Raw genomic sequence first — 14,149 nt, forward strand, 5'->3', positions numbered from 1 at the left:
GGGATCTGTGGGATTATGGGATTTTCTGATCGCGTTGAAAAAGACACCATGGGATACAGAAATCCCAAAATGGCTCAGGTACCCACATCAAGATTAGAGCGTATTATAGCCCCCCCCCTTAGGGAAAGAAGACACTACACCGCTGACAGCCTTGAAACAAGTGTGTTCTGGAAACAGTTACATTTTAATGAGATTGTAGTAAACTACAAAGCCTACTTTGTGCTGAAAGCAGCTGTGTACTTTTAAAATGTCAAATTAATACATTTTAAAATGTCATTAGCTTTTGTCGAAAGTGTACTTTTCCTGGAGCGGCTTCATTTTCTCTGGAAACTGTGACCATTAATAAGTCAAATGCACACACCTCTTACACTTAAATGATTGGGGTAAAATTACTTGTACACCTGCAATTTATCCACTTACCCACCACCATCGTACAATGCGTTGCAAGAACAAAAATATATCTGTAGATTTTGGAGGGTGATACATTATATTGTTCTGGGAAGATATTAATTTGGCCAAAATTGTAAAATGTCATAAGGAATTTAAATCACAGCTCGCCCACATTTGCATGTTTTTTTTTTCTCCCCCCCTGTGGAAATATTGGATGTCGTGTGTGACAGGCAGAGAGCATGAGTAATTGTGGGCTACGGGGCAGAGACAGCACCAGCACTCACCACCATCCCTAGACGTTGGCCTTTAGGTAAATTAAGCTAACAATGCATACCACTGCAGTTGTTTTGTTGCTGTTGATCATTGGGAGGTAGTTAGGGACTGTATGCAAATCTTGGGATGAGATATTCATATTTTCTAACGTAACTTGTAACCCCCAAAAGTAATGTTTTAGTGCCCCCTGCCTTTGGGCATAACGCTTGGTTACGACTGGAGGTAAAAGCTCATTATCTGGGCTACTAATGTTTGCATCTTACGGTAGAGCAGCACACTTACATTTTTGCTCTTATGTTTGTTTAGGTGATAAAAAAGAAAAAGATCACTATTGAGATATAAGAGTCTGTATTACTGTATCTGTATTAGTGCCTGACTAACTTAAATGGTACATTTAATATTTGAGCATTGATTTTTTTCACCAAATCTTTAAACAATAAGACAAATTACATTCCCCTCCCCTCTTATAATTTCCATACAGTCCCTTGTATGACAATAAAACCACTGCCATCACGTTAGTGCATCAAAGGCTTAGGTAACGTACTAAACACAAACTGCATTTTGACATATCTATGACCTTTTTTCTACCATTGTCAGTGAAATAGTTGCCACGGATGAATCCATTCATAACGGCAAACAAAGAGACTGCATATTCTCTAATGACCAGGTTACTATGGAAACGAGGTCAGGTTTAAAAGCAGACGACGAAAAAAAAAAAAGAAAAGAAAAAGAAAGTCCTCCGGCTTCACTTTCCTCTAGGACTCGACTTCAAAACAAACCTTGATTCAATTTGTGCACCCTGAGAATCACCTGATAATGTCTCGCCAAGCTCTGTTGTGGTGAGATGAGCAGCACGAACAACAAGCGTTGTAACTGAATCAAACACAATCTTACCAAAAACATACAAAGCGGCAGCGGGGAAGGGCATAGCCACCGGTTGCTCGCTGCAGACCTCGATGCGGTTCAGCTTGCGGGAAAGGGTAAACATGCCACAACGTTTTTACGGCACTGGAGACGTCGCTGCATCCACGCAGCTCCCCCAGCTCAGGAGGTCGAAGGCATGTTTTTAGTCGTCTAAAACTGAAAAACCCTGTCTTTCACACAGCAGCACCTCGCTGTCTTGCACTTTTGCACCTGGCCCTAAAACCCCACCTGGAGGGTATTTACCGTGAGCTTGAGTCAGCTCCTGAAGTATTGATTATGAAAGGTGTTATCAGCATGGGAGGAACCAAAAATAAACTTGTGATTGACTGCAGGGAAAGTGCTGGTCCACACTCCTTCATGGCGTGGGTGTGATCATTAATAGTGTGCTAAACCCTGAGGTCAGTCTAGTCTCACGCTGTCAGATCCGGGGGGAGTAATACGTTCACACTGCTCTGCTCCATTACCCATCTGTCTGGGGAGGAAGAACAATGGTTTTTCAATCACTCTCCGTTTCTCTTGAATTCATGCCTCTCTCTTTCTATCTCTGCATCATTAGTCCTCTGTATACGGCGTGTCTAGCCTTCTCACTAGAAGGTAAGAGAAGGAAATTAACACTTCTGCTGTCATTATGGTAGATATAACTTAAAGTACCTGGCATCGCAGTGCCGGAGTTATCTCATTAACCTTATCACACCAACCACTAGAATGATGGCAGCTGCATGGTGTTATAACAGAAACCACCAGAAGGCAGAAATAAAAAAATAAAAAAAAGAAGGTGCGTGCCGAGGAAGTTGGCTAGTGGAGTCTATCCTACAAGATTTAGCCCGTTTACCCACAAAGTGGGAGCTGTAGCTGTTGGAGGTGCAGCAGATGCTGCGACACACATCATCGCGGAGGTTATTATGGTGCTTCAAACCCTCAGCGTCAGTCATAACGGAGTCAATCCTGAACAAATATGCCACGATATTTTTAGATTCAATGAGATGTCCACTTTTGGTCCTCAATCGTCAAAAAAAAAAAAAAACACCACACACCTCTGCTTCACTTTGAAGAGTGCTGCTGCCGTGGAAAAAAGTGAAACGGGCCAAAGTCACATACTCAAACACACATTTCTGGCCTGTCAACACATATCGTAGCGATAGATTGTCACCATGGGCGTTCGTACTTCGGCGCCGCCAGGATCTGCTTCGATTTGCCGTGACGGCAGATGAAGACTCTGCGAGCGACAGTCCAGTCAAGATGAAGCTTTGTGGGGAGCTGTGTGAAATTTCAGATGACATAGAGAGGCCAGGGCCGTGGACAGCTGAAGAAATCCTCCACAGGCATAAATCCTCCAGACATGAAATCCTGTCCACTGCACCCCTAAGCCATGAATACTTCTGAGTGGACAATCCATTTAGTTATATTTTTAAGATTTTGAATGCAGGACTTTTACTTGTAATGGAGTATTATATCACTGTGGTATATCTACTTTTACTTAAGTAACTATTACCTATTATCTGTTGTTCCACATACATAATAAATCACATGTATTCCCTACAAACCTAACCTGCAGGTTTCAGCACTTGTTGTTGCTCATGATGTGCCGAAGCGAGGAGAGGTTGAGCTGAGTAATTATTAGAGAATCGCTTATTCAATGCACCGTGAAGCGACTTCCTGTTAGCGCTGGACCGTTATGTGCAGAAAGTGATTTCAGGGATCCTCTCAAAAGCCACAGAGATGCGCCTCGGCGTGAGTTATTGTAGATAAATCCAACCAATCTGGGCGCACGGAAAAGCAACACTCCAGCAAATAAAAAGAATAGAATTGAATCCTGGATGGGAAAACCTGCAAACGTTCCGAGTATCAGGTAGACACATATAATGACTTCAAGAAAAGAGATAATGCAAAAGCCAGAGATACACTACTGTATGGTTTCTGTGTTTGTTCTTTTCCCTTTCTGCTATGTAAGTTCTTGCGCCTGTCAGCATTCTTGGTACATCTCCGGCATATAGGAAAATAAATGAGTTTGACTGTCCCCGGTTCCTTTTTATCTGTTTCATGTTTAAAAACAATCCTTAAGGGAAGGTGCCTGACACCTCATGCCTATTCCAGAGTATTGTATTTTTTTAATCTATATCAAATAGATTATACAGTTTTGGGTTTGTATTATTTGCCGGAATATAATTAATTTTATCTCAAATGTCATAATGTTCATGTGCATACTCTTTTGCCTGAATATGCTTTCCTTATCCCTTGGCTGAATTGAAGACTAATGGAAGTTACTGTAATATTTATGAAGCAAATCTCCCAGTATACTTGGCTCGTTGTCCTTCATCTTCTATAAAAAACTACTGATATAGAACCTGAAGAATCATGTTCTAATAGACTCTCTCTCTCTCTCTCCCTCTCTCACCCTTGAAATCACCATCTGTTTGTCCATATTGTGTGATCCTCTGTTTCGGGTCCCCGCGGCTCGCCACCAGACGCTTCTTTTGGCCTCCTCATCGCCGTGTTTGTGGTCTGCGGCCTGGCTCTGCTGGGCCTTCTTACATTCGTCTCCTGGAAGCTGTGCTGTGTGCCTTGGCGAACGAAGGCCCATTTCCCCAGCCCATCCCTCACCCCGCCCTGTGACCCAGAGGACTGCCCGCTCCAGCCGCCTCCCCATCTGCCCAGCCCCCAGCAGCCACTGGTCACCATGGCGACAGAGAAGGTGAAGGACCCCATGGGTTCGATGGGTTTTCTGGAGGCGGCGGTGAAGATAAGCCATACATCTCCCGACATCCCCACCGATGTGCAGCTTTCCATGAGGGAGCACTTCCTGCGTCGCACGCAACGCATGCAAAGGCAGGCCACTGAGCCGGCTTCCTCCACTCGGTTAGTCGTATGCAGGCATTTAAGACTGTATGATGTCGTTATTCATGTGTAAATAAGCTTAGGGATACATACAAGCATGCATGCACACACGGGCAGAGTTTGAGACACAAAGTCATGTGGTATCAAGGTCCATTAATCCAACATAAAATAAAGGAGAAAAAAAAAAATGCAAATCAGAAAGAGCCTAACTGCGAGTACATTTTAAGTGAGTAGGCAATACATTTAATATTTCACTAAAAGGGGTGAGAAATTTTATATCTCAGCAATTTGGTTTCTACAAAGTTTATGATAATAAATGCTGCAGATCGTTGTGCCTCAGAGGCATCGCTTCGGAAGTCATAATGGCAACCCTAATTGCATGTAATGATTTGTTCCTGAGAATTAATTGAACAGAGGGTGCTGTGATTGTAGCATAAGTGCACGTGTTCACCTTGTTTAGAAGTGGACATCAAGAATCCCTTCTGCTTATAATGCAGCTAGACTTTAAAAAGTACAATGTTCTAAAAGTACTAACTATTTGTCCTTGGGACTAAAGCAGCAAAAAAAAAGGCAGTGTCCCCTGATCCTCATTTGGTGTCACTGTGCTTTGTTGTTGTTATTCCTTTAACTCAATTTTACTATCCCCCACAAAAAAGACCAGACATTCCCAGTGCAAAGCAAATAAAAGCACTACTATACAGTGTCAGATGTAAATCTACATTCTTAATCTCTATTCCAAGCATATATCAATGCTAATAGTTGGGCAAAGTGGGCTTGCTTTGGAGGACTATTGTTTTCATGCATTTAAAAATGAGCAACAATATTAATACAGGCCACTAGTTATTTCCTTTCACACAGGAAATAACTCAGCTAGCCGTGCCGTCGTTGGCTGTTGTCTTTGATCAATTGCAACCTCAACAGAAGACGTTAAGTGACATGAAGTGACACATCCGTCACCCTCTGTCAGCGTTGGTTCTTTGAGGTCGTCTTGGTGTCTCCGAGCATTTGCATTCAAAACTTCCCTCCTTCGAATTCAAAGCCGCCCTTTGTCCCCGCTCCTCTACACTACTCCAAAACAATCCACCAGCTATTCCCTGTCAGTCACTCCTCCTTTCTTCCTTCCCGTCTTTTCTGTCCCCGCAGGCACAATTCATTCAAAAGACACCTGCCCAGGCAGATGCAGGTCAGCAGCCTAGACCTGGGAAATGAGTACGTCCCGGACAATGACGAGAAGCCCAAAGGCATCGGTCGCATCCAGCCAGAGCTCTACCAACAGAAGGTCCCGGAACTAGAGGATTCGTCGAAGAACGGCAGCAGCAAAAACTGTGGCAGGATTAACTTCTCCCTTAAGTATGACTATGAAAACGAGGCCCTCGTGGTCAACATCCTCAAGGCAGCAGATCTACCTGCCAAGGACTTATGCGGCACATCTGACCCTTACGTGAAGGTCTACCTGCTGCCTGACCGCAAGAAGTTCCAGACTCGCGTACACCGGAAGACCCTCAACCCCACATTCAGTGAGACCTTCCTGTTTCCTGTGCCTTACGATGAGCTGGCGATCAGGAAACTCCACATGAGCGTCTTTGACTTTGACCGGTTTTCGAGGCATGACATGATCGGGGAGGTGGTGCTGGACAACTTGTTTGAGACATCAGACCTCTCCAGGGAGACGGACATATGGAGGGACATCCAATATGCCACCAGTGTAAGAATCTATTGGCTTTTTTCTATTTCTTTTAGATCTAGTATCAACCGACTGATTATATAGTGGCACTTAAATTGAATATGTTGTTAACTGTATACAACAGTATACACAAGGGTCTATAGCTACTAATGAGCATAGTGTCCACAGGGAAATTTCTGGAAATTTGAGTGGAGCGCAGACACTGTACATATTCGGCTAACTAATTTTGGCATGAATTGTTGCCTGATGGATTTCTGGCATGTCAGTTTCGGTTGGCTGTCTGTCTTACGGTTTGAACACATTAATGAGCTTCTTTTAATAAAAGCACAGCAGTATTTTACAATGTGTGGCAAAAATATGAACTTCCAGAGCATAAAAGTTGCAAAGCGATCTAACAGGACATACAAGATAAATAAAAATGCACAGCTTTTGGCCAGCTTTAGGTGGAAGAGTACACTGTACAGTTAAAACCTGGTATTTTTCTTACTTTGAAATTCAATTTTGTCCATCTGTGTGTTGTTTTGGAGCAGTTATTCAGTTATTCAATTATGGCGGCAAACTGCATACTTTTGGTGGAAATTGGGTCTTGGACATTGTGTTGAGAATAGACATCTCAGAACCAGTTCACTCGGTTGGGCTATTAGAATGACTGACAACTGGCTCTCTATTAGCGTCTAGGCTAAAATGTGTGTGAAAGAAGCGTAGCAACAATTCAAGAAAGTAAATTGAAAGGCTGGTTGGTAGTGGGGTCGTCTGAGACTTACCTTAAGTTGACATCAGCAGCATCTTAGTAGGCAAACGGGTGCAGGCCCTCCATCCAACAGTAGCTTGATAAAGCCACCAGCTAGCAAATAAACACAACAAAGGTGACGTTAATGGAATATGTTGGGATGTTTGTTGTCATACTTTATTGTGATTGGCCCGGCGTTTTCACAGTAATGGCTGAGAGAGTATATATTGATGACCACACCTTCGATCTACATTCAATTTCAATTAGCCCTTTTGCATCCTGCGCATGGGCATCAAAATAGCAAATGGGCTTAAAGGTCTCATCTGGATGTTGCTCCTAGGCTATTAAAATAGGGCCCGAAATTATATATTTTCACTACTTTTTGGCCAATAACTTAGTAAGTTATTGCTCGATTCTTCCATTTGCATTTTCTTCATTTTATTATGCAGCTTTTCAGCATTTTTGTCTTAATTTCACTGAATAAAAACAACACAAAAAAGAGAGACCTTCTTTCACTATCCATCATTTGCTAAGAGGCGTTAAGGGTGCATTAATGGGATTCAAATCCTGGGCTTCAGCCCTGTAATCTACATGAAAAAAGCAAATGCGTTATCATGAATCAGACGCACACTTCTGTTTTATATTCTACAACACAAAATGGTCACTTATGAAAATGCATAAAGGGACTGGCTGGAGTCACGATGTGTTGACATCTGAAGCACAAAAGGATATTTTTGACTCACAGCTCACTCATGTAATTATTTCCCGTTGGCTTTGTGACTTGTTGATGATGTCCAGTGGTCACTTTCAGGAACAAAGTGTTCTCTCTGGCATCCTGTTAGGAACTTTAAAGCCCTCATCACCTCCCAAGAGCCCTTTAACATGGAAGTTTCCCCTCCTCCAGTTGTTGAACTTGAGCTTCTTCAAGGGTTGCTCAATAATCTCTGCGTTATTGCCTTAGGAGGCAGAAAAGCAGGCGGCCCCTCGGCTTGGCACGCAAACTTTATTGAGCCACCAAATGATTTTATGACAAAATCCCTTGCTCACATTAAATACAAGACTGGCAACATAAAGTTGCACAGATGGTGAGGTTAAGTAGAAATTAAAAAAAAAAACATGAAGTTGAGTGAATGGACGTCCTGGGTATGATAAAGTCACTGCTTTATAAACACTGTTAACTCTTAATGAGTGGTAGAAACTCCTGCGTTTAGCAGGGGGAGGAAGCGTAAAGGAAGAGAGCCAGCAGCTCTCCTCAGTAGATCAAGGAGAGATGATCACTGATAACACTGACTTAGCATTCCTAAGATTAAGATTTCTGGGGCAGAGCTGTATACTCAGATCATTTATCATGTAAATAATGCAAAACCAAGACATAATTCATTTTGTTATAACGCGTCCTTAGTGCGTTATGAATTAAGCAATGAACATTACAGTCAGTGATTGGACTTGATGGTGGATTTTTAAAACAAGAGTCTACAGCCAATGCTTGCAGCTAAATGCTAATGTCACCATGCTAACATGCTGATGTTTAGCAGGTTTACCGTCTTGCTGGAAAACATATCAATATTATTTATCAATTAGGGGATCAGCGCTCCCGATCATTGGCGCAGATATTGAGCATTTTTATGGTTATCAGTATCGGTCAATGGTGGTCCTAGATGAAAAGTCAGAAGATCAACAATGTTATTGGAGGGAACCACTACACTACAAAAAGTTAGGGGGGCTCCAAAATGATTACAATAGAACATCTTGGAGCCCTGAATGTCTTTGTGAATTGTTGAGCCAATCCGTCTGGAAGATAGTAATATATTTCACGGTAAAAAATGAGTCTCAAGAGGGAAAGTGAGTCAGCATGCTTCATCTTCTGGGGACCATCAAGGTCACTCCAAAATGTAATTACATTATATATAGTTATAAATATAGATATTTCAGTCTGCATCAAAGTGGCAGACTGACCTGGCGGGCCAATCAAGAGGCCGACATCCCTGGAGATTGGTCGCTAGCGTGGCCAAAATTTGATTAATACAGTGCAGATGATACGGACCGTCACCAAAACATCCTGTGTTTCTACAAGGACAATCAAAGTGTCACTTCATGCTTTTACAACACTTGACGTTTCTGCTGTGCTCTCACATTATGGCTGAACCTTCACACCCTTCAAACGAAATCCCTTCCCCAGCGGAGAAAGCCAAATCGCAGCTGTATGCGTGAAGAGACGTTAAGACCGCAGCGCTAGTGGGGTTCTCACCAAGCTCATTCACAGTGATTAGGGGTACTGTGAAGATTTAATACTGTTTATAGGACGGGCCAAAGAACTCACAGGACTCTCATTAGCTCAGTCGGGGCTCATGCAGTACTGTAGAAGCTTATATTTTAATAGGCGGGTTGTGCTTGTCCTGAAAGTAATTTAGAATATAGAAAACATTCTTACATGAGGGACATCGGTGATATAATTATCAAAAAAAAACTTTTTCAAAGACTCATTCACTTGTTTTTTACGTGGGGTAATTTGGGATACATTGTGTCAAAGTGCTGAGCTGTAAAATTCATTTCCTCTCTGCTTTTGTTTTAATTTTCCGTCTTGAGTGATGATCACCCGGAAACATAAATCAGAATGTATGCTCTTGGCTAATGAAATATACACTGCAATGAGAATAATGAAATTCCCTTGTTTGGCAAAGGCTTTGATCGGGGAGGTCGGCCATAATTTCAGCATCAAACGAGATTTTCAAGAGGATACCGACAGCTAAATAACCTCAAGGACTTGCGGTGAAGCCCAGCTGGTTGATTTCCTTGCTCGCTTAAATAGCTCATCGGGTGTTGAGGCTCGTGGCACCTTTAGCTACTTTCTTGTACACAGTTGCAGGATAAAAAGGAAAAATGAAATTATTTTTCTATTGGGATTGATTCAGATTAATTTGACTATTTCTGCTCATTAGATGAGAGGATCATGATCAGTGAGCGAGAGCTGGAAGGTGATCATCTTAGTTTTGCACAAACACAAGGGGAAGCAGCTAACCTCGCTTCCTCCATATAGTGCACCTGATATTAATATTCATGTTTGCATTTCACTACAGCATACACATTTGCTCTTTAAATGTCCTGTGTTCTCTTTCGAGAAAAATAAAGCACTAAAGTATTTATATTTCTTTCTTTCAGGCCTCCTATCTTAGCGTTAGGAGGCCTTATTTCTCTGCAGCCAATAAAATCCTGAATAAAGCAATAACATCAGTGTTCTATAATAGGCAGAGCGTACGGTCACACTGACACACTTCAACCCACGATAACGAGCGACCAAATAAACATCCAGCACAGAAAGGTTCTAACGTCTATATGCAGACAGCCAATTACCTCTCTGCAGCACATTCAACAGCATGTAAACACACCTGCAAATGTCACTTCAGAACTTTTAAATGCTGGTGCGACCCTTTCACTTAAATACCACCTCCCTATGCTCTGGCAGCCGGCTGTAGCTGCTGTCAATCAAACCCAGACATGGACACACCCCTGCAGCCGGCTGAGATTTAAAAAGAAAGGAGAATTTCTGATATTTCCCCCAAAAGACCTTTCCTTTCAACAAACTATAAATACATTTACAACACGTGAACATTACTCCTGGCAACAAAAAATATGCACTAAATGGGATTTCAGCACCTCCATCCTTTTAATTTAACCTCCTCTGTCGATTTATGAACGGCTTCGTGAAAGGAGGACGTGTTTGCAGTGAGTTACGAGACCTGAGTTGAGTGAGTATTTTGCTAGATGACTCCTGAAGGAGTACTTGGCTGAAATAATGAACAAAAGACTAGTTTGAGTAACAATAAAAATCAATCAGAAGAACATTACAATTTAATATTAGACCCACTAAAGCTAGTTTCAAATGAGGTTTGAATGGCAAAAGGGTGCTTTTCCACCCGACTAATGCACCAAAACATTTCACCTCTATGAACCAATTCGTTATGGGAGTGGTGTCAATCTTCTCATCTAAATCTCTGCAGCGACAGCCTTTTTTTACCTTAAATGTCGAACTATGTCTTTAAGAAAAAGAGAGGACCTTCTTATTTGTATTCATCTGTGTTTCAAACTGACAGAAAAACAACTCATTATCTAAGCTGCAGCACTGCACTTTACAACACATTATCCATTTGTCTTCCAACACAACTCACAGTACGCACAATGCTGTTCTCTTTCAAGCCAAAAATGCAAATAGAGGAGTTTCATTATTCTGCATAAGACCCCTTTGCGTGTAGTCTGTGCTCTCATTTAATATTCTCAACTGTGAGAATCTGGTTTTTACGGCTTGTGGCAACAAGAAGACACACGTTTTTGAAAACGCCACGAGAGTTGAAGAAGGATAACAGATAACCCAAGAGTACATTTAAATATATCATTTGTTTGTTAGTCTTCACTGACTTTTTTTGAGGTATAATTAAATGTTTTGCTACTTCTACTAAATTTCGGAAGGAAATCTTTTTTACTTTAACGCTTCAGCTACTTTGCAAATTTAGATTATTAACACAAAATATAAACCAAATAATAATGTGTAATCTATTATCATAGGTTAAATTACCTGGTAGTAAAAAAGTAGCCCCACATGTACCAACGGCATGTGATGTAAGCAGGAATGCATCACTTATTCTAATACAGTAATATTTTATAATTCTGCATAATTAGCTGGGTTTTTTTTAACTTTACTTTAAGAGTTTGAATGCACCACACCTCTGCACCTCCGCGATCAATGTAAGTTTATGTGAAACTGAAATGTTTTGCTTTTTATGTATCTTTCACAGGAAAGTGTTGACCTTGGGGAGATCATGTTCTCACTATGCTACCTGCCCACCGCAGGCAGACTCACACTCACAGTCATCAAGTGCAGGAACCTAAAGGCCATGGACATCACTGGATACTCAGGTGTATTTGTGTGTTATGTGTGTGTTTGTGTGAGATTCACTTACAGCTGCAGGGGCTCAACGTGAGTGAATCGAATATCTGTGTCAGGAAATGTGAATAAACAGCGGAGAGCGGACTCTCCCCAACTGTGCGCCGTTTATTTCAGCAGTTATTAATATTCAACACTTGCAATATAAAAACATTGTCAGCATATAGTCACAGGCGGTCTGTATTACCTACAATACTGATATCACTTGTAAGATATGACATTTATTGTGCATTAAGGGCCAGGGCTCAGGTGTAATTCGGAGTGAATGTGGCATTTCCCCCCCCCCCCTCCATGTTTAATGACATTTCACAATTTTAATGTGAGTCCCAATTTGAATCCCCTGAGTTTTCAGGCGTTTATCTGTCGGCCATTATTGGGATCTGTGCATCGTAAACCCATAGCTATCAAATTGTGCCTTCGGGCATGTTAGGCTGCAAGGCAAGCACTCTTGTTTGTTGTTTATAGATTTAGGGCAGCTTACATCTCACTAAAACGTGACATAATGGATCACACGAGTGGATTTGCTACTTATGGATGACTCATAGAAGATTGAAATCCATCAGGAAGCTTTCCCCATCATGCCGTTTAAGTTACTATCGTCCTCTGTATTTACGCAAGGCGTCGACTCATCTACTGTAATGCACCTTACCGATGCCAGGTCCAGCTGCTTTCATGCTCAAGCAGAAAATAAATCACACACACGCACACCGGGTGATGAGGTCACCAATTGCTCTTCCTTCACAGACATCTTTGAAGGTGTTTTGGCTGCCAAAGCAAACATTTGTAAAAACGTTGTTTATTTTGCCCTGACAGTTTCCTTTCGACCTTCAACCTTGTTGAAACATGATGACACTTCATTATCAGCACTTCCCGTCTTGATAAAGTCACTTATTTTTTTTTTTTGTCCTTCCTCTTTTCCTCCCGCCGCCATTAGATCCCTACGTGAAAGTGTCGCTCATATGCGACGGGAGACGATTGAAAAAGAAGAAGACGAGCATAAAGAAGAACACTCTGAATCCCACCTACAATGAGGCCATCATCTTCGACATCCCACCAGACAGCATGGACCACGTCAGTCTGCACATCTCTGTCATGGACTACGACTTGTACGTACAAACCAAACATCTGCATTGAAACAGATCAGGACAAAATATAAAAGCCCCCTCCACATGAAAACAGAATGTTGTTTGTGTATAAAAGTCTGTTTTAGAATGAATCTGCTGAAGTCACAGGTGTGAAAATGGAAAAACACACAGCGCAGACACACTAAGAATTGACTTTTCAGTCACATAAAGGCAAAGTGAGTTGGATTTTCTTTGAAAACCTTGTAGACTCACAGGAAAATAATCCATCTCAATCATCACTTAACACCCACCAGGAGAGTGTGGCGGTGTCTGTACCCACAGTGACCCTGCCCTATGCTTTCTCCTTTCATTTTGCTGTGTTTCCGTGAACCTCTATGCAAACTAAGTGACCAGCAACCATCAAACAGGAAGCTACACAACTGGTGGGCACAGAAAAAAAAACCCACAAACCCCAAGTGGACAAAGCTTTTTTTCCAGAATGAGAGTGAATCTGGGATTGCAGTTTCCTATAATCTGGATTTTTCAACAAAGGACTAGTTTATTATTGATGCAGATCTGGAAGGAGGTCTTTAATGGGAAAAAATGTTTAGATTATTCCTCATTTTCAAATTAAAGTCAGCTGTATTTCTTCAAAGAAAGAGTATCACTACTGTAGGTGAAGCAATAACAGGAAAGGGAAAACATGCATACAGTGCAGACAGCTGACAGAATGAGAGCATGCACGTTAAAGGTCAGTTTTTTTTTCATTGTGTAGTATAAAAAGCACCAGACACTTTTAGAAACCTAGCTTCTTCTTGTGGGGTTTTTTTTCTGCCTGCTTTCATGCTAGGATTAAATCAGTTTGTGCCAATAACTGGGGATTATTAGGACTTTTATTTGCACTTCAGACATAATGGAGTAAAGATCTCCTTCCTGAGATAAGTATATTTTATTGTCACGGCTGCAGATTCTAATGGGCAGGACATCCATGCTCAGATCTGTGTCTCCATTTATTACAGAATGCCCTTCTTGAAATAAAAAATAAACACTATTTGATGTATGATATGTCTTGTCAGGTTAAGTCAGATGAATTCATACGGTACATGTGTGTGTCCTCCTCCCACCCCCTACAGGGTAGGTCACAATGAGATCATTGGCGTGATGAGGGTTGGCTGCCATGCCGAGGGACTTGGCAGGGATCACTGGAACGAGATGCTGGCTTATCCGCGCAAACCCATTGCGCACTGGCACCCCCTACTGGAGTCCAAGAAGTCTGAGAAGGAGGTGTGTGGTTGGGGACTGGAGTCATT

At 41.8% G+C, this 14,149-nt stretch overlaps 1 protein-coding gene across 1 annotated transcript in view; it reads left to right on the forward strand.

The window, feature by feature from the left end:
• syt6a (synaptotagmin VIa) overlaps positions 1 to 14,149 on the forward strand; it is a 47,540-nt gene that overhangs the window by 29,741 nt on the left and 3,650 nt on the right. The window contains exons 2-6 of the mRNA XM_084016489.1: positions 4,053 to 4,443; positions 5,566 to 6,127; positions 11,627 to 11,747; positions 12,710 to 12,881; positions 13,973 to 14,123. Of these exons, the coding sequence (XP_083872615.1) occupies positions 4,053 to 4,443; positions 5,566 to 6,127; positions 11,627 to 11,747; positions 12,710 to 12,881; positions 13,973 to 14,123 (1,397 nt within the window). The remainder of the gene's footprint in view (positions 1 to 4,052; positions 4,444 to 5,565; positions 6,128 to 11,626; positions 11,748 to 12,709; positions 12,882 to 13,972; positions 14,124 to 14,149) is intronic.

Source organism: Eutrigla gurnardus, assembly GCF_963514095.1.
Source record: "Eutrigla gurnardus genome assembly, chromosome: 8".
NCBI lineage: Eukaryota > Metazoa > Chordata > Actinopteri > Perciformes > Triglidae > Eutrigla > Eutrigla gurnardus.